Consider the following 19,668-nt stretch of genomic DNA (forward strand, 5'->3'; position numbering starts at 1 on the left):
TTGTACCCATTGATAATCTTCGGGAACGGTTGCCTGCTGGGAATAGTGTAAAATGTTTTCATGTAAATACACAGTGTTTAAAAAACAAACATGATAGACTTAATATTTTGTTCAACGATGTTGGTTTCTCATTTGACTGCATTATGTTATATGAAACATGATGTGAACAAGGAGATGAATTTCACTTAGATACTTTTGATGCATTTTATTTGAATCGGAAGTGTAGACGTTGAGGTGGAGTAGCAATTTTGACGCAGAAATACCTAAACTCTCTATCTATTAGCGAGTTTACTATGTCTACTGATGACATAGAACTTATCACAGTTAATTCCGAAAAACATTTCTTTTCGACATTATATCGACCACCGCACGGGGATATTTCGAATTTCTTGGATTATTTGGAGAAATACTTATCTTTTATCAATGAAAATGGTCATCACCTGTATCTCGGGGGAGATTTTAATATAAATTTAATGAGCAGTAATACTCCACAACAAAACCTTAGTAGATTGCTGGAATCTAATTTATGCGTTAACGTTATATCCCATCCAACTCGCATTAACGTTTCGTCGTCATCGCTTATTGATCTATTTGTCACGAATAATGATCAAATGAACATCCCAGCTGGTGTTATGGCCTGTGACATAGCAGATCACCTACCGATATTTATGTTCGTGGATCTTTGTGTACCTGTTAGTAGAAATGCAAAGCGAAATGTGTATTCTTCTCAACCAATTACTCAAGATGGTCAAAGCAACTTCAGAAGATCCATCGAAGAAATCAATTGGGATTTCTTATATTCTTCTCTTGATGTAAATGTAGTTTATGATGGCTTTCTCAGCCTGTTAAAGGGAGCATATGAAAGGAGTTTTCCAGTAATAACAACAACAAAAAAAAAAAAAAAAAAAAAAAGAAAAGAACGCTGCCGAAGAGCTTGTAAACCATGAATGACAACAGAAATAATTAGTATGATCTCTAAACCTAACAAATTATTTCACACGTTCCTTAAATCTCGAAGGCAGAAGGTGTAGGAATTTTACGAACAAGCTGGTACGCCAAACTAAAGAACGATATTATAATTCGCTGTTCGACTCGACATGTGATATCCGAACGGTATGGCGTAATCTTAATCGTGTTATGAATCGTTCTGTGGGAGATCACTCAACTGATGAGCTTGCGATTAATGGTGAAACACTCACTGGTAAAATATTGGCAGACGCCTTTAATCAACATTTTAGTAATATAGGGCCTAGTGCTGTGCACTCACAGCCCCCTGAATCGTGTCAGTTCATAACGACAAATTCAGTCTATTTTTTTCCAACATCTGAACCTGAAGTGATGTCCGTATTTGCCAATATGAAAAATTCTAAAAGCTCTGACATTGATGGGCTTCAAATCCTACCTATCAAGTATGTGCTAGACTTAATCACCCCCCACTTGGTTTATATTTACAACTTAGCCTTGTCGTCGGGCGCGTTTCCTTCCCGGCTGAAGAATGCGAAGGTGGTCGCAGTTTTTAAAGGAGGTGACAGAAATATCTTATCTAATTATCGGCCGATAGCAGTCCTTCCCGTATTATCAAAACGTCTGGAAAGCATCGTATTGAATAGGCTAATATCAATTTTTGCTAAACACAACATAATATCTAATTCCCAACACGGTTTTCGTAAAATGCGATCTACAGAAACTGCGCTATTAACTATTAAGGAGCAAATCCTGTTGGATTTTGAGTGTAAGAATATAACATTAGGTATTTTTCTTGGTCTAAGTAAGGCTTTTGATATGCTGAACCATGGCATCCTTTGGCGCATTATGGCCTTTGTAGCAGATGCGCCAATAAAACCCGAATCAAAATCATGACATCCTTTCTTGTAAATTTCAGAATTATGGTATACGTGGAACTCCATTACTTGCTCATTATATCATATCTCCAAGGCCGGAAGCAAAATGTAGCTATAGGGCAATTTATTTCAGACCCTACGGATATCAAAACTGGCGTCCCCCATGGTAGTATCCTTGGGCCACTGTTATTTAACGTGTATTTAAATGGCATAGTCCATACTTGTAAATATGCTAAACTGGTTATTTATGCAGATGACACCACTCTGTTGTTCTCTGGCCAAAATGCTGACTCCCTTATAACTATGGCAAACGAAGATCTGTATAATCTTTACCAATGGACGGCAAACAATTCACTTAAGATTAACACAGGTAAAACCAAGGCAATTCTATTTAGGCCTAAAAATGGGTGGTGATAACATAGAATTTGTTAATAGCCAAAAGTTACTCAGTGTTTATTTTCAGAGCAACATCACCTGGGACGATCACGTTGAGCACATAAAACGTAAAATATCTAAATCTGTAGGAGTCCTCTGCAGAAATCGCTACATATATTACCTACTAAGATAAAGTTAATGGTCTATAATGCTTTAATTCATTCGTACTTAAATTACTGCACCCTAATTTGGGGGACAACGACACATAGTAATTTACACTCTATATTAAGGTTACAGAAAAAGAGCTTTAGGAGTATAGCTCAATTATCGTCTCTAGACCCTGTAGACAGTCTGCTCACCAAGTTTGATATCATACCTGCTCCGAAGTTATACCATTATCGACCACTTAATGCTGTGAAAACTCATAATAACGCTTTTCTTAACTTATTAAAGCTCACAGCCCCCTCCTCCAGTGCTAACACACGTCACAAAGACACCTGGAAAATTCCGTTCTCAAGAACGAACTATGGTAATAAAAAACTATCCTCTCAAGCGCCTGTAATTTTAAATAAATTCCAAATCTATGCAAAAACTTCCAACAAACAGATTCGTCAAATGTTACTTGTCAAAGTGTGTCTGATTATGTTACTACTGTTCCACTTGCGTTGGTCATTAGTGTTGATAGAATGAATTTGATATGTGACATAGTGAACATTGCCTTGTGTGTGTTTATCTTTTAAAACTTTCACGGTCAGAGTGGGAACCCAGAGCCTTGTCTAGCTGCTTCTTGCAGTTTTTTGCACTGGGCCGCTCACATTGTACTTGCTACAATATGAAATAAAGTTTCAATTCAATTCAATTCTAGTGTAAAAAGTAGCGCATGCGCTAGCTGGCTTCGTGCTATTTTAGGTTTAAGGATTGACCAGGTTTTTAGGATGACAGGCGATGGGGACAGCAGATGGATAAAACTTTTGAGTTTGCGCAAGCAGCAGATGGTGGTGTTAGCGAAAACAAATAAAATAAAATGGAGAGCTTGAGTTCATCACACGACGAATTCGGCTACACCCATATACAGACCAAGCAGAAATAAAGCAAGCAGCAGGAATTCGCCACTGAGACTTTATGTACCGATTTTCTCTAACCAACCCTCGCAGAAAGGAGTTTCAGTTCCTTCAGTTGTTTTTGCTTGCTAGCATTAGAAAAAGAAGAAAAAAAAAGTCACTCGCAGTCATTCTCCAATCGTGCATATCTTACTTTCATGTAATTCAATGGACTGAATCCTTTTCATTCGCCCTTACGAACATTTACCTTATAGTGACTCCGCGCAATACAAATAAAGAAGCTTGTTCAAGTAATCTTAGAGTCTTTCACAGGAATGCGATTCTGGTTTTGTTCTTGAGTTCTCCTTTGAACGTCTCGTCCCTCTTCATTTTGCTAGACTAGTGAGGCTGACAACAGCCCATCCTCCGCGGACACCTTTGGAATGTTCGTGTAATCTGGTACTCGGAAACGCAAAGTTCTGCGCTACGGCTTCTTCCAAAGAACGACCTTAATTTCGGGAAGTATTTACTTATGTGTTTTGAAAGAACGCCTAGTTTGACTTCTGGGTTGTATTGGTTGCGATGAATGTTTCGTGGGTTACCTTTACCGCGAGAACCTTTCATCTGCATGGAAACTTAGTACTCTAAATAATCTTCAGGTACTTCCTTTGCAATTGCGGAAAGACTACCTAGCATAGAAAGGCGACGCAAGTTATCTGAGTTTCCGCAGATGATTTGTGTCCTAGCATCAACCCATATTTGAATAAAATCAAAAGCGGACAGCACCTGAAGAGCTTCAATCTGCCTTGCAGGGTGACAAAGTACGCGAAAAAGGAACGAAAGAATGAAAGGAGACCAATTTTCGTTCTCAAGGAGGCCATTTCCAACCAAATAATTGCTTTGTTGGTAGCACCCCATGACATCAACATTAATAATTTAATTGTTGTAGTTGTTGCGCTTTTCTGGCAAGCAACTTGCAACCGTGGACCTATACTAATGTAGGTGTGAGCGGAAGCGCACAGAAACACGTTTTGACCACAACCGACTCAAACTCATGTCTCTGTGTCTTGCGTGTGTGTTTGTGTCTGTGTGTTTATTTATTGATATTGAGCTTCTCCACTAGCCCTCCAGCATTTTCGCCTTACTACTATGCTCCGTCTACGTGCTGGGAAGCCCAATTGCTATTGAGCTAATCCAGATTCCCTTCGATACTCCGAGACAATTCAAGAGCTGCAGTCTCAGAGGTGTACCTACGCCAGTGAAGAATGTAGTCCGCACTTTGAGTGTGGGGCATAGAAGAATTGGCGGACGCAACGCAGACGTGGAAACTGATTGACATGCTTTGTTGATTGATTGGTGATTGAGATATAAAAATGTGAAGATGTGAGAGCCGTCAAAACATGCTTTGTTAATGCAAATATTTTACGTGTTTACTTTGAAAGCATGCAAATATGCTCTAAGTACATCGTCTGCGGCAGGCGGTTTACGTCACATGATCAGTGTGCAAGCAGCATGCGGGCGGACTATGTTTCGACGCGGAGGCGGCATGCGTCCGCTGAAGCCAATCACGGACGCGTTTAGATTTGTGGACAGATGATGACCTGTAGAGGTTGACTTGTCCCGAGGTATAGCTAATTTGATTCGACGACCACTTTACACGTACATCTGTTGTGTAATCAGTGCACGTTTTTAACAACTTTTAACGCTTTACCGGCCAGTGAACACCCTATGTTCAAAGTTCGTTGAAGCATGGCCACCAGCGAACCTTGCCCATGCCACGACGTGCCTCCCAGAAATTACGGTAGCGAGGTACGGTTCCTGCCTTGAGACACAACATGGCCCTTTTTCACAGATCCGTCTGCTTTTTCACATACGCGTAGCATCCTAGCGGCTCTCCAGCGAACCACGCTGGGATCGCGTCAAAACAAATCCACGTGGGTAGCACAAAGGACCAAAACCGGTCCGGAGTGGGGACCGACGAGCTGGCGCCGTTCGTGCGGTCTCCCAATGGTGCCCAGTTCTGTCGTCCCCATACTGCGCCATCTAATGAAGACGGATATAACCCTCTCGGGCGCCTCAAGGTCATGCGGATGCGCATAAGCTGTTGTGAAAAAGGTCCATTAAGTTGGTATTTTCGAAACCCCAGCAAGATCAGAAGGTGTTCACGTGGTGGTGACGATCGCAGCTTGCCGTTGTTCGCCTCGTGTTCCAAGAACAAAGTAAAGCCAATCGCGTTATTGCTTTGAAGACGATGCGACGAATTCAATATCTTCCTTTTATGTATATACTTCTTCGAGAATATATATATATATTCAAAAACAAGTTCAAGATGATGTCACTACGTGATCTATGACTTCACGGCTTCCTTTATCGTACCGTCTTCGTATACATCATTTCCCCTTCATTTATTGTTGTTGTTGCCTTCGTATAGCATGCTCACCACGATCTAGTAGCGCTCCCTAATATAAGTAATTATACTGCCCTTATTGAAATTATGATGGCTTCTATACGTTTGCATCGTGACTGTACACCTGCAACTCAGTAAACTCCATGTGCTTGAACGTTTATTATAGTTGGAATGTTTAGTTCTGTGGTGCTCTCTGTACCTCGTCCTCATAGCACGAATGAACTAGATAACAGATTGTTGATACATTGTGCGCCATTCTCCTGCTCAAAGGCTGTATATGAACGCTATAGACAGCACAATTTGCAATATAATAAAAATTTCGCATTGATACGTCCATTTTGAATTGTGAGACTGTGTGCATAAATACTCGTAGTTATTGAGGAAGTTTATTAAGCGCCCGTCAACACTATTACGCTTACTTTCAAGTTTCCAACAAAAATGCTCCAATTTACATACGTATAGATCTTAGCGGAGTGAAGTACGACTACCAAGAGCATTGTCCGCATGGTATTCATGGTTCCTTTGGGATGAGTAACCGAAAACAAGTTCGTTTCGCTACTTTCGCAGGCCACACTCGTGACAGAAACGCGGTGCACATCGAGCACGGGCACTTTATGTTGATATCATTTCTACGACACATAACACCCTCGAGATGTTCCATTTGAATAAGTAAATGAGTCCGGTCGACCTTATTCTGGCATCAAATTACAGGAGGCAATTTCACGCTTATTTGTATTGCGTTTCATTTTCACATATCGCCGTTCCCCAAGCCATGCCATTTCCTTTACCGCCTTCAGGATCATAATTCGAATGACCTCCCGAGTGCATAATATTGACAGTGCTCATATTGGACTGAATACAATTTTGGAGATGATATGCATTGCAAATGAGAGTGCTCAGCCAATCCCACTGTTCTCGAATGTGCCACATCGAAATAAAATGAAGAAACGTGCGGCCACATTTTAATGCAGATACAAAACAGAACGAAGAAGAGGCAGCTGTCAGAGCGTTAGCCAAACTATCTTATCCATTCGGAACTCCGAGCGGCGCAACTTTTCTGAGTCTCTGATTGGATAAAGTTATCCAGTCAGAGACGGTACTTGTAAGAGACGGTAACACTTGTAAAAAATACGGTCTAAACAGCTTTTACAAAGTTCTTCGTAAAAGCTATTTAGATAGTGGTGTTTACAAGTTAATAAACAGATATTTTCTGTCTCTCCTGATGTGATCATTATTTTGTTTGTCTAGACTATATGTAAACTACCTGTGAGTCTAATAACGATGTCTGATAATTAAGCATCCCCCACGGAACTCCATAATGTATCGAATCTTCCCATTTCCTGATCTCATTCGTGAACGGTGCATCTTGTGAACCCGTTCAATCGTAGCAAGAAACTTACCTTTGAATAATTCTATATTCCAGAGATGCAACAGAAATAGGCTGCTTTGTCGCTACAGCTGCAAAGCAGCAATTGCCCTGTCAGGAAGTTTAGAAAATACATATAGGGAATTTGAATTGACTCTATGCATGTGTCAATGTGTGTTGCTATAGTTTTCCTCATTTTATGCCACGGGAGTGTTTTACGAGAAGTTTAACACATCAATTCGTGCTACATATTTCTGTTGGACTTGGGATAAATACATGACTAAAGTAAAATAGTTATCTATTGACACATCGCGCAGAAAACGCACTCCAAACTAGCAGTGACTTCTTTTGTTCGCCTATAGAAACACATGTGGATATAAAATAGGTTTCGGACCCTTTTGTTATGTGCATTCCTCAAACCAGCTTTCCAAAACGGCCTTGCAACGCAATTGCAAAAAAACGCCGTCTGTTTGTCACGTCTACTCACGGCGACATATGTAACAACAACAACAACCTTTCATGTTTTAGTGCACACAGTGTACATCGTCATCGTCGTCAATATTTTACGTGTTGTTGCATCCGCGTTTTCTTGCTTCCCTTTCGCCTGTATTCTGTATACGGGAAGAGAACGCAGGGGCTCTTTCCTAAAATATGTATTGGGTTGAACTGCGACTATCTGATGCGCCGGTCATCAGATAGGCTCCCGGGGTCCTAGCGCGCAATACTTCAGTAATATGCCTCAAAGTCATCGGCGTGTGATGCTGCAATATTAATCACGGGTGAGTCTTTCTCGCAGCATCTCCCATTAAGCGTTCTCAAACATTGTGGACGAGCTCATATGTCGCAGCCTAACCAGATGCGATGAAAATCTAAAAGCAGGCCACGTGCCGTTCACAACAGAGAGGGTTGTGGAGGGCTAAACTGTATTTCGTATGTGTTCGCGACAAAGAAAGAAAAAGTAAAATCACTGCTTGCACGCACATAATACTCTCATTTCACGGAAGGCTCGCAGAGAAACACATACCTCCCAAGCAGCACAATGTACTGAAAGTCGAGTGCAATAGGGGTGGCCGGTATGTGTCTTATCAATTTTCTCTATGTTAACAAGTCTGTTCAAGGCCGTCCACCTACCCGTCCACCCCTATTGCACTCGACTTTTAGTACATTGTGCTGGGCTCGGACACACACAACACATACTAATGGGCGTGACAATCTTTCACGCACACAGTTTGTCCGAGACGCGTTGATTCATCCCGTTGTCCTCCCCTCCCTTTTTTTCTTTGTTCTAACAAATATATCCCCCCCCCCCCCCCCCCCCCGAGAAGCAACAGCAAGAAATCTCACTTCTAGGAAGTAACCCATCCCTACAAATTTGCGGCTTACGCTGTCACCATTGTGCTTAAAGTCACCTGCCTGTTGTCAGTCTACCTTGATCACAGACTTGCAACTTACGCAAACGGGAGACACTTCGCTCTTCTTCCGACGTGGGTCAGACAGGGAAACGTGTCTCGGTAAAGCACGGAATAGACAGGTAATATAAGGTTAAAAAAGAAGATAAAAAATCGTGATCACAACGGTTCTCACTCGTGCCCGGGGGACAGCCGGATTGTGCGGTTTCTGGACAGCTTCTGTTCGCTACCTGAGCGTGGCATTGCGAGGTGTCAATATGGAGTAACCAGTGTTTACGATCAATTGTTGGAGTAACCGATAAATGTTACTTCAACGTGGAGTAACCGGTGGGCAGCTGTCTTAATTGATTCGATTCAGGTGCAGCATGCTTAGCTGGTACACGTCACACCAGGCACAGGTATACGTACACGCCTTGTGCTGTCTGTAAATTGAGCCTGAAATGGGTAATGTGTTCCTCCTTGTGACTTTCCTCTTTTTCCTTTTAAGGGAGTACTTTGTTTCGCAGGTATTAAGCTGAAGTCAAACCTGGAACCCCCGCACACACATACATTGGATGGTGATGATGAGGTGGGCGATTCACCGCCGTCGTGGCGGTACACTGCCCTATTGCTTTTTGGGAACGGATGAGGGAATGATGATGGAAAGTGTACTTTTAAAGGTCTGTCGCCAGATCGGTGGAGCGTAATAACTGCGCCAGAACACGAATGCCTCGCATCTGGTGGGTTGCGCTCGACCACGGCCCGAGCATCTTGGCGAGGTCGAACGGCAGTTGGTCGGTACGTCGCAGACCAGTTCCCATGAGTATAGTATACGCTCTTGCTGATGCTGTCCACAAGCCAGGATGATGTGGCGGTGGTCGCTGTGCACTCCACAGGTGGGGCAGTGGGAAGACGAGGTAGAGCCGAGATGGTGTTTTAAGGTGGAGTATTGTTCAGCCTCATGCGGTGGAAAAGTGCTACAAAGGGGCGCGGTAGAGTCGCGGAGGAAGTTTACGAGAAAGCGTTCGGTCTACAACAGAGAAAGGAGAGTGGGCCACGTCGTGTTGCCATTGGACCTGCTTCTTGGGGACGGTGAGGGTCGAAAGGAGGAGTCCACGGTAGCCTGAAGATTGCATTATCGGGGAAAGAGCAGCATGCTGATGGGCGCTCAAAGAGGATCAGTCTGCTTCTTCATTATCGCTAATGGCGACATGTTCGGGGATTCACTGCAGTGCGCGACAGTGTGCCCTGCAGCTGCCGCCTTCTTGTAAGCTTGCAGGATGTCAGAGAACACAGGACTGAAGGAGCTGGGTAACCCCAAATTGACCCGTCAAACTGGAGCGTGGATCTTGAATCCCCCCCCCCCCACACACACACAGACACACAAAAGAGAGAGAGAGAGAGAAACTCCGAGTGTGAACCTAAGCTAGCGAACCGTGACATCTAGAAGGGAATTGCCTCAGGACGAGAGCCGCCGATATTTCGAATATCGACGTCTCTCGTCCTGAGGCAATTCCCTTCGTCCTTACCTGCCGGTTACTCCATACTTACGTATCTGCCTTACCTACCGGTTCGCTGGATTTCTACCCGTCTACCTGACATTTAGAGTGCGTTCTTGGACCCGCAATACCATTTTCCAACGTCTGACATGTGCGTTACGCGCCGTATTAGAGAAATGAGATTTGAGAGTGGAAAGGGAATGTTTGTCTGCACCGACGATTTTAACATGTATAACATGAAGCTGCTCCTTCAGTAGCTCATGTCATCCGCTGTTTCTGGATCCGAGATTGTAGACCCTCTCGTCATGCCTATCGTGCCCCCTTTGTCCCTTCTCTGCGCTAGTGGTAGCTTTCAATGCAGGCTGGTAACGACCCCGCGTACTATCCAATGCTGTTCTATTTTGTCGCATTCTTACGCCTCGCAAAGGGAAGTGCATCTGAGCATGCAAAACGCATGCTCCTGTGTGTAGGTGCACGCTCATCTGCTCAGTGTGAGACAACGCGGCACGAGAAAAAGCATGCAGAGGAGGGGGAAATATGGAGTCATTCTCAAAGCCAAAGTGAGACAACTCGAAGTAGGCAGCAGGCAGGAACGTATTCTACGTTCATCGGGTCTTATGTGTACGACCAAGTCGTCTTCTGTATTGCGACACGTACTGATAGCCTGCGAAGCTCAGCAGGATTCTCACGGTTAAGACACTTCGCAGTATTATTGGCGCTAGAGATAAAGATTGCACAATAAAGGAGCCATGCTTTTTGTACTTTGTTCTTACCCGAACTCTTAGTCTGTCACGGAAGAGACGGTTCAAAAACCCGCGTATACACAACAACTTGACCATGTCCCAACGATATTCCATCATAATTAAACTAGTAACATATTTGGCAACAATCTTAACAACTATCATGCGAGATAAAGTATGGGATGGCAACATTGCAAGGAATAGGATGACAGCAGAGTTGGAAAGAACGGATGGCAGCAAAGCTGCAAGAAATTGGGTTACAGCAGAATTGTAGGGAATGGAATGGAATTTTCAATTCTGAATAGTGATGCCATGTGAGTCACACGAAAGCCAACATGACATCCGTTGCTATACGAAGTTAAATTCCCAGCTTCTCTTGGTTATAGCGTTCCCAGAACAGCTCCCCTTTGTAGCGTTGGAAAGCCACTTCCCTCTTATTGTTGGTTGGATGAAATGTCACCGCAACAAAGATACAAACCGCGCGAAATATGATAATTTCTGGAATCTGCACTCTCGCTGCACTCCCAACGTGTTAAGCCATTTCCATTTGCGCCGGCGCTTTTAATTAAGGGCGCTTTCAAGCGCGGGATTATTTATTGCCGTACTCAAGTTGCACTTCGTCTGCACTGTACGAGGGTAGTTATCACAGCGCACGTTGCTCACGGAATCTGGAGGAGTAATTCCATTAAGAAAGGATGTTTCCCCTCAAAACACGAAGTCGGTCTCTTTCGTGGAATGTGCTAGGCCACCATGGATTTATGTTCGTAGTTTCATTCAAGTGCTTCCTCTCAGGCTCCCTCTGGTACCACAGCAAACGAAGATATTCAACCTGGCTTGGGTCCGTAATGTGCGTTGAATGATATGTACAATCCTTGGTAGTAGACGGGGGGGGGGGGGGGTTATCGAGGGCTGGAGAGAGGACGATGGAGCCTCGAGGCACGGGGCCCGACTGTAGCTAGCACCAGGAGACGCGAGGAAGGGGGCCAGGGCAGGACTCATTCGGATGATGATGATGATGATGATAGAAAAAAAATTGAGATGTGAACCCGCTCACCGTGGGACAAGCTCCAGGTCTAGTAGAGAAAAAAAGTCATCCCCGGGGCCTGTAATTTCTCTCGCTCTTTTTTCGCCTAATTTAGCTCTTTTCGCTTTGTTGGTTCGATCTATATGAGTAGAAAATACGACTCGTGCTCCGAGTGATGGCAGTATATTTTTGCTCTCACTACTTTGCCCTACACGTGAGGTAGTTGCAAGAAAAGAATCTTTGTGCGGAGCGCCGCAGTCCTCTCAGCCCATGCGTGAAATGTACGTCCACTAGGTGCCAGCACGTCAAATACAAATGCACATTGTCGGGACGCAGGACCTTTCGACATTGTTAAACCTTTGGGTTGTTCGTCAGCGCAGAACCACGTGGGTGTGCTGCAAAGACTGGTTAGATGACCTGACTGACTGCCATTTTGGGACTTTCCCATGTTTAAGTCCACGCGGAAACATGGCAAGTGATCTCATCTGCCAGTCTGGACAGGAAGAGCGCTCGTCTATCCAATATTACACACATCCCCCCCAACCCTACTTGAGTTTTCGCCATCCCCTGCTGTTTCGTCTTTGATTCTCATTATCTCCTAGTTGTTATAAACTAGGAGCATTCGGGTAGCCACTCCCACCTCGTCGCAACTCACGTCCCCGATTTTTTCTTTCTTTTCTAATCATCATCATCATCACCATCATCATTCATGATATACGAGAGTGCAATAACGACAAAGACAAACAGATAAGGACCCGACAAGCACTCACTTTCAATTTGGCCAACCATTCCAACCAACGAGCCGAATCACTAAGAGGGGGGGGGGATATGTTTATAAAGAAAAAGAAAGGAAAGCGAATCACTAGCTTTATCACCAACATCATGCCGAATAAGTAATCTCCTTCTTTTGGAACAGCACACCTTTTTTGGATGCAATCGACTCTATATGTCTCTTTGCCTGTGCTCGATGTAACGAGAGGAATTACCTTCACTTCGCGTTGATTGTACTTGAGATAGACACTCCAAATAAGACTTAAAGTGGCAATATTGGGAAGCACTCAGAGCATCGCGCTCGTGTAATGGTTCCCTCGCGCAGATGCTTGCACCGTTTAGATTACAGCACGACGGCTTCTATTACGGCAGGGTTATCGTGCCACTAGAGAGTTTTAGTGCATCGTACGCTATCGACTTTGCGTACGTAAGGTATAGCGTTGGAGGTTCTGCGCCCGCGCAAAGCATAAAGAGAGCTTCGCGCATATTGCGCGGAACCACCACGCTGTCTCTTTCGTATGCGCAAACCGATCGCGTACGATGCACTGAAACTCACTATTATTTGTAAACTACGCAACCGGACAGCAAAACGTAAGCGAGTTTAGCTGTTGAATACTTCCTGCTGCACTGCTATATTAGCCATGTAGTTCCACTGTTTTCATGCCTTGCCTGAACTTTGCTACGTACTCACCATAATGATCCGTGCTCGTTCAGCTGTGCTTCTTCTGCTTGTCGAGGTTATTTCCAGCACAAAACATAGATGCAGAAAGAAAACAACAACAACATAGAACATAGTTATTTATGAAACCACTCAGTTTACTGGAGCTAGCCCCATTGTGTATGAAGACAGCGACTCCATGGGGAAGCAATGCAATTACCTTCTGCGAGTCTGGTAAATTTTATGTTCAAGCCTGTCGTGTCGTCGGTTTTAGATATGATCGTCCCAAAACATACTTTCTCGTTTCTTGTTCTGCGCAAATAATACCGCGAACCGCTTCCTTTGTCCCTTTTCGCACATAGAACCCTTTCAGGCAATTTCGCTAAACTACCGAACTAAAACAGATCACCGCCGGTCTAAGTGCACTGACGGAGTATTGGAAGAGATGAGCCATGTTATCCTATGCCACTCAACGGTATTACAAGGACAACCGGCGGAAGAGTAAGAAAGAGGGAAAGAAAGGGAAAGAACAGAGAGAGCAGAAGAGAGCGAGTTAAGAGAAAGAAATATAATTGTGAAACGAGAGAAAGGTAATTCACTAATCTAAGAACACTAATAGAAAGAGAGAAAAAAAAATAGAATTTAAATTTAAACAGCAAACGTTAGGACAACAAGGGGAAACGCAACGACAAGGGGAAAGAATAACCAAGAACACTAACTAATAGAAGAAAAAAAACTAGAAGTAACTAACACTAAATTAACTAAGTAAAAAAGAAATGAAAATGAACCGGGGGCACCCTACTGTTGAATGTTATGTCAACATTCTATGTCAACAAAGAAGATGAAGTCAAGGTCGCTTACCACGCGACAGAATCACGTTCATTCTTAGGTCAACCTTCATAGAATAAACAGCCCATCTTCATCCTTCCTCTCTGTCCCGTCGTATCTTCTAACATGGTGCCGCGACCAGGATCGTCGAAGTGATCGGATTGGAACCGAAGATTATAGTGCAGAGAGCGACGGACTGTACATCGAGATGGAGAAGCCACAACTTCTGAAGAAACGTAAAGCCCTGCGTGCACAGGTAACTGCCTTACTGAACGATATCGAGCGGCGCATGACAAGCGAGGAACGCGACGCGACTGATTTCAAGGAACGGATGGAACGTCCGAACAGCCTCAATGCGATACTTAGGGATGTTGACAGTCAAATCGAACCTCTTCTTACTGAAGACGAATTTGAAGATGAATATACGAAACAAACCGAATATCAAGATCGCATTGGTACTACAACATTCAAGGCAAAGGAGTTCCTGTTGGCAAAGGGAAGTGTTTCGTCGGCAGTCATAAGAACGAATAACGACAAGGTACGTGTCACGAATACCGATAACGACGATGTCACGCTTCCGCCACAGGCTCCAGCGAGAGCGCGGCACAATGCAGTTCGGCTTCCTAAATTAGACTTGATGAAATTTGACGGAAGTAGGCAGCAATGGCAATTGTTTTGGAGTCAGTACGAGTCTGCCATACACGACAACGCAAATTTGTCGTCTAGCGATAAGAAGAGCTACCTTATGGCAGCCCTGCAAGGGGAGGCAGCGAGTGCCGTAAAAGGTCTTCAGTTGACTTCTGGCACATACGACAATGTAATTGCTATTTTGCGTGATCGTTTTGGAAACGAAAATCTTCTCATTCAAGAACATCTTCAAAGTCTCGCCGACATACAACCTGTACGATCAAGCCGACATGTATATCTCCTACGAAAATTATACGACTCTGTACAAGCCCACATAAGAGGAGTAGAGTGCTTACATGTCACTATGGAATCGTATTGTTCCATATTGTATCCTATTTTACTCAGAGCTCTTCCTCCGGACATGGCATTGCAGTTTAATCGCACGATTGGAGACAGGTCACAACTCGCCGCTTCGGAGTCAAGGACGCCAACTGGCATGTCTTTCCATCGAGACACTTTACAGCCACTGTTAAAGTTCATTGGCAACGAAGTAAAATGTAGGGGGGAAATGGATGTACGTTTCCTTGAGTACGTTTGAGTACGTTTCCTTCCGTACGTTTCCTGGTTCAAAGAAAGAAGAGGTAAAAACGACGTGTCATCCGTTCACAAGACAACCTAATGGTCCAGTCACAGCGCTACAAAGTACAACCCAATCGGGGAAACGAGATAACTGCATATTTGGCGGTGATACAAGACATGCCACTTGAGAGTGTAAAAGTTCGAAGTCTCTCGATGAAAAGTAGAAGCTACTCGTAATTCAGCGCCGGTGCTTCCGATGCACAAAAGAAAATCACTCGGCAAAACAATGTAGGGGCCATCCAAGGTGCAGCACGTGTTCCGGCCGACGCGCATCGAGTATGTGCGATCCCACATACAAACCGCAAATCAAAGACAGTCTCGAAAACGTCAAGTCTAGTTAATCTCAAAGCAACAGTAGCCAACACAGATCATCCGAGCACCATATTACTTCAGTTTGCGACTGCTTGGTCTGGGGGCGACAGGACTGAGCGCTATACTCGCATCGTTTTCGACGGTGGCAGTCAGCGCATCTTTATTACAAAAGCTCTGTCTGACGCAGTTGGCTGCAAACGCATTCGCACGGAGGACGTCTCTATCGGAGCTTTCGGACATGATCCACGACGACCGCAGGTGCTTGATCTTGTTGAACTACATATCAGACCACAACCTACCTGTGGCTGCCAAACCGTTCGGGCTGTAGTGATGGAGAAAATATGCACCCAAATCCTGGAAATTCCCACACAGGACATAAAGGATCACATGCGTGAGTGCGGTCTACTTCTCGCTGACTCATCCGACTCTGCTGGCAGTCCAACAACAGAAATTCTGGTTGGAGCAGATTATTATTGGAATTTCGCGACTGGAAGATCCCAAAAATTACGCCAAGGAGTACAGGCCATTGAAACAACACTCGGATGGACGTTGCAAGGGCCTTGTTACGCCATGAATACTGTGAGAACGGCTAACTGCAACAGCGTCACGGTGTTACAAGTGAGCCAACTTCCGAAGAGGGAGTTAAATGACATGATGGAATGCATGTGGAATCTGGACAGTACCGACATTCGCGCGAACGATGCAGAAGACCGAGAATGTAATCCGGCAGTGGAAGATTTCGAAAAATCCATTGTATTTGAACATGGTAGGTACGTGGTAGCGCTGCCATGGAAGACAGAAGTGTCAATTGGTGACAACAAACGAATCGCCGAGAAGCGTCTCTCGCAAGTTCCTAAACGACTTATGATATCAACCGAATTAATGAAGAAATATGACGATGCGATACGAGAGTTCCTCATATCGGGTGTCGCAGAAAAGCAGCCGGCTATACATTCATCTATACAACCATCAGAGCAATTAAGTGGCGTTTCATAGCAGAGCAAGTTCCGTGGTGGGGTGGCTTCCATGAGCGGTTAATACGCTCGGTAAAAGCCGCCATTCGGAAGATCCTATCAAGGACCCTTGTAGACTTCGCCGAGATGGAAACACTGCTCAACTGAAGCGGAGGCCATAATTAACTCCAGGCCGATCACGTACATCTATAACGAACACACAGAGCCCACGCCATTGACACTGGCAGACATGATTACTGGGAAACGACTACTAGCGCAGGCTGCAACGACATCGAGCCCTCCCGAAGATGCATTGCAGGATGCTCTCCAGTCAACGGAGTTGTTGAGGAGCACATTGAGGATGCGCCAACAACGCCTTGCTTTGGTATGGGAAAGATGGCAGAAAGAATACCACAGCGAGCTTCGTTTCTGCACATCACTCAAAGGGCTTAAAAGGGACTGATGTGAGTGTCGGTGACGTTGTTTTCATTGAAGAACCGAACCGAACCTGGCTACAATGGAGAATGGGGGTCGTGGAAAAGGTTTTCCCGAGCTCTGATCAGGGTATGTCTGTTGAGGACACCATCTCGGACCACACTTAGAAGACCAGCGCAACATCTCTATAAAATTGAGTCTTCACAGCTACAACGGCCAACCGATTCTGCTTCTTCGCAGGTGGCAAGCTGTTGAATGTTATGTCAACATTCTATGTCAACAAAGAATATGAAGTCAAGGTCGCTTACCACGTGACTGTGACTCAAAGTTCCATAGCCTTTTGAAGAATTCACCCCACTTGACAACACCACGGCAAAGTGCATTACTGCATGATGATACCCGATATAACGATATAATTTAATTACTCGTCTTCGTCGAGGTTCAACTTATCGAGTCACTTTCATATGAATATATATTTGCTGGACTATCTACCGTGAATTACTCAATTTGTGTATTTCAAGAGCTTCTCTGCTTTTCTGTGCAGGTGCTATTGTGGAAGGTGACGAGGACCGCGAACAAGAGCTGGCCTTCCGTTACGCTATCGACCGCATTAACAAAAACAACGCCATTCTTCCTTCGTCCAGATTGCAGCTCCTCACTGAGCGGCTTTCTTCCGACGATCTCTTCCATGCTTCTAAGACAGGTAATAAAGCAAACATTTCCTCGAAAGCAGACGCGCACGAAACTCTCTGGCAAACGGTCACAGCTGCTGCCCAAGATAAATGGGTCCCGGCTGAAGGCACGGTCGCAAGCAAAACATGCAATCGCCCGGGCGATAAAGCGGCTTCAGAAGTGTCCCCCGGTGTATTCAGGTGAAGGGACTTTTGTCAGAGGCATTGCGGGATATTGCAAGTTTGCAAGGACTTCCTCGTGTGTAGGCACCGCTTTTCGTTCTGTTCTTAGGTTCGTCTGAAACCAGCGGCATGGCCGAGCGGGTCGCTCGTTGGAGGTAGCCAAGGTCGTGCTTAGGACTGGCAGGTGGTCGGTTCAAATCCGACTACCGGCAGTCTTCATTTGTTTTGGCTTCTTTGTGATAAGACGGTTGTTTTGTTTTCTCGATGATAAGTCGGTTGTCACCAGCATCAAGGTCAACGCGGCGCAAAGAAAGGTAAAACAGGAGGGCGGGAACAGTTCCTCCCCACCCTGCAAGTACTGTGCGCTTTTCTTTGCGACAATCAAGCAGGCGGGGCTAAAGACGAATTTTTACCTTGTTTGACCAATTTCTCCTTGTTTTTTTTCTTACAAACAAACAAACAAACGAATTTTTACTAATTTTTTTAGAGTATTTCTGTTGCGATACTGTGCATAGTTTTAGTTGGGTCTGTGGTTACCCGTGGAGGGCATCATATTTCTGTTAAGAAAAAAAGTGAGGTTCGCTTGGCAAAGCTCAATTGAAAAAAAAATTCCCCAATTAAAAATTGTCCAAAGCCTTCCTCAATGGTGGCAAAAGTTTCCAGGGGGTAATTGCCGAAAGTCCGGCAGTCCTCCGGCGAGTATGTAGCCAGTTAGAATTTTTTATCACCTTGGGTGAAACACAGGGTTGTTTGGATTTAATCCACATGAATTTTATACGGTTGATTTTTTTATTTTATCCACACAATTTAATCCGGATTTTTTCGAGTTTTTGTCCAGATGCAATGTGAAAGACAATCTAAATTCAATGCCACACGGAAAGCTCCCACTTTATTTTATTGTAGTGTTGGCTGTTTACAAAAGCCCAGGTACGTGCAACATTAACTTCTAACTTTTTTAACTTTTTAACTTGACTTTTTGAACGCTTCAGATTTAACTTTTTCCCGTTTTCTTCTACTTCTGCCCGCTCAGGGAGATGCTTTCTTCTGTTTCCTGGAGGCATTGTAACTAAGTACGACAGCTAATCCAGGCGTGTAGCATCTACACCATTCAGCCACGCGTGCATGGCACTCTACCTTTCGGAAAACAATGGAAACTCATTCAATGTTACTGGGACAGGCAAGAAAGAAACTGATGTTCTGAGGCTGGAACAACATAGAAGGGACAGATACAAACACAGGGACAGGCAGTTTCATAAACCAAAACTATGAAAGGTCACCCAAAATCAAGAAGAACAGCAAAACACATTTGTTTTTACTCTGTGTCACACTTCTAGGCTTGTCTATATTCTCCAAAAATATCCAAAAATATCCGAGTTTTATCCAAAAAGGCCCACTGAAGAGGATCTTTTTAAAAATATCCGGATTTTTTTCAACCCTGGTGAAACACCCTGTATACGTCCCACAGGAGCTCGCCTCCTGGTCGGATCAGCAGGTACCGAATAGCCCGCGCACTCAGGAAGATGTCCTTGAAGGCGCGCTGGAACGCGCTGGCGAGCAGCAACTAGCAGTGGGATTCGATTTTCTTCAACTGCCGTTATTCAATTGGAGCATGAAACTGACTGGGCGTTGTGTGTTTGTCCTTCTATGCTTAATTGCCTCATCTACAACTATGCAACACCGCTGCAAACGGCATGACACGCTTTTCGTACTTCTTCGTCAGAGTATACCCCGTTCTGGCCTTCTGACATTTAACTCTCTCTAATTAAGCACTCACTAGACACACAAAAATGTTATTAAACGCATCTTCATTAGTCTTTTCCTGTAATATCTTCCACGTGGCTCCTCTGGTAAACGTAAGGCGAAGTGTAATAACTCTCCTAGAGTCGCTTTGGGTAGTTGTACGGAAACGTT

The 19,668-nt window shown here is 44.3% G+C and overlaps 1 protein-coding gene across 2 annotated transcripts in view; it reads left to right on the plus strand.

The window, feature by feature from the left end:
* The window catches only part of LOC135401119 (glutamate receptor ionotropic, kainate 2-like), a 161,247-nt gene that overhangs the window by 62,988 nt on the left and 78,591 nt on the right, over window positions 1–19,668 (plus strand). For both annotated transcript variants that reach the window (XR_010424722.1, XM_064633316.1), the window contains exon 2: window positions 17,448–17,606. Coding sequence is in view for 1 of the 2 variants with exons in the window: in XM_064633316.1 (XP_064489386.1) it covers window positions 17,448–17,606 (159 nt within the window). In the remaining variant the exon portion in view is untranslated. The remainder of the gene's footprint in view (window positions 1–17,447; window positions 17,607–19,668) is intronic.

Source organism: Ornithodoros turicata, chromosome 7, assembly GCF_037126465.1.
Source record: "Ornithodoros turicata isolate Travis chromosome 7, ASM3712646v1, whole genome shotgun sequence".
Taxonomy (NCBI): Eukaryota; Metazoa; Arthropoda; class Arachnida; order Ixodida; family Argasidae; genus Ornithodoros; species Ornithodoros turicata.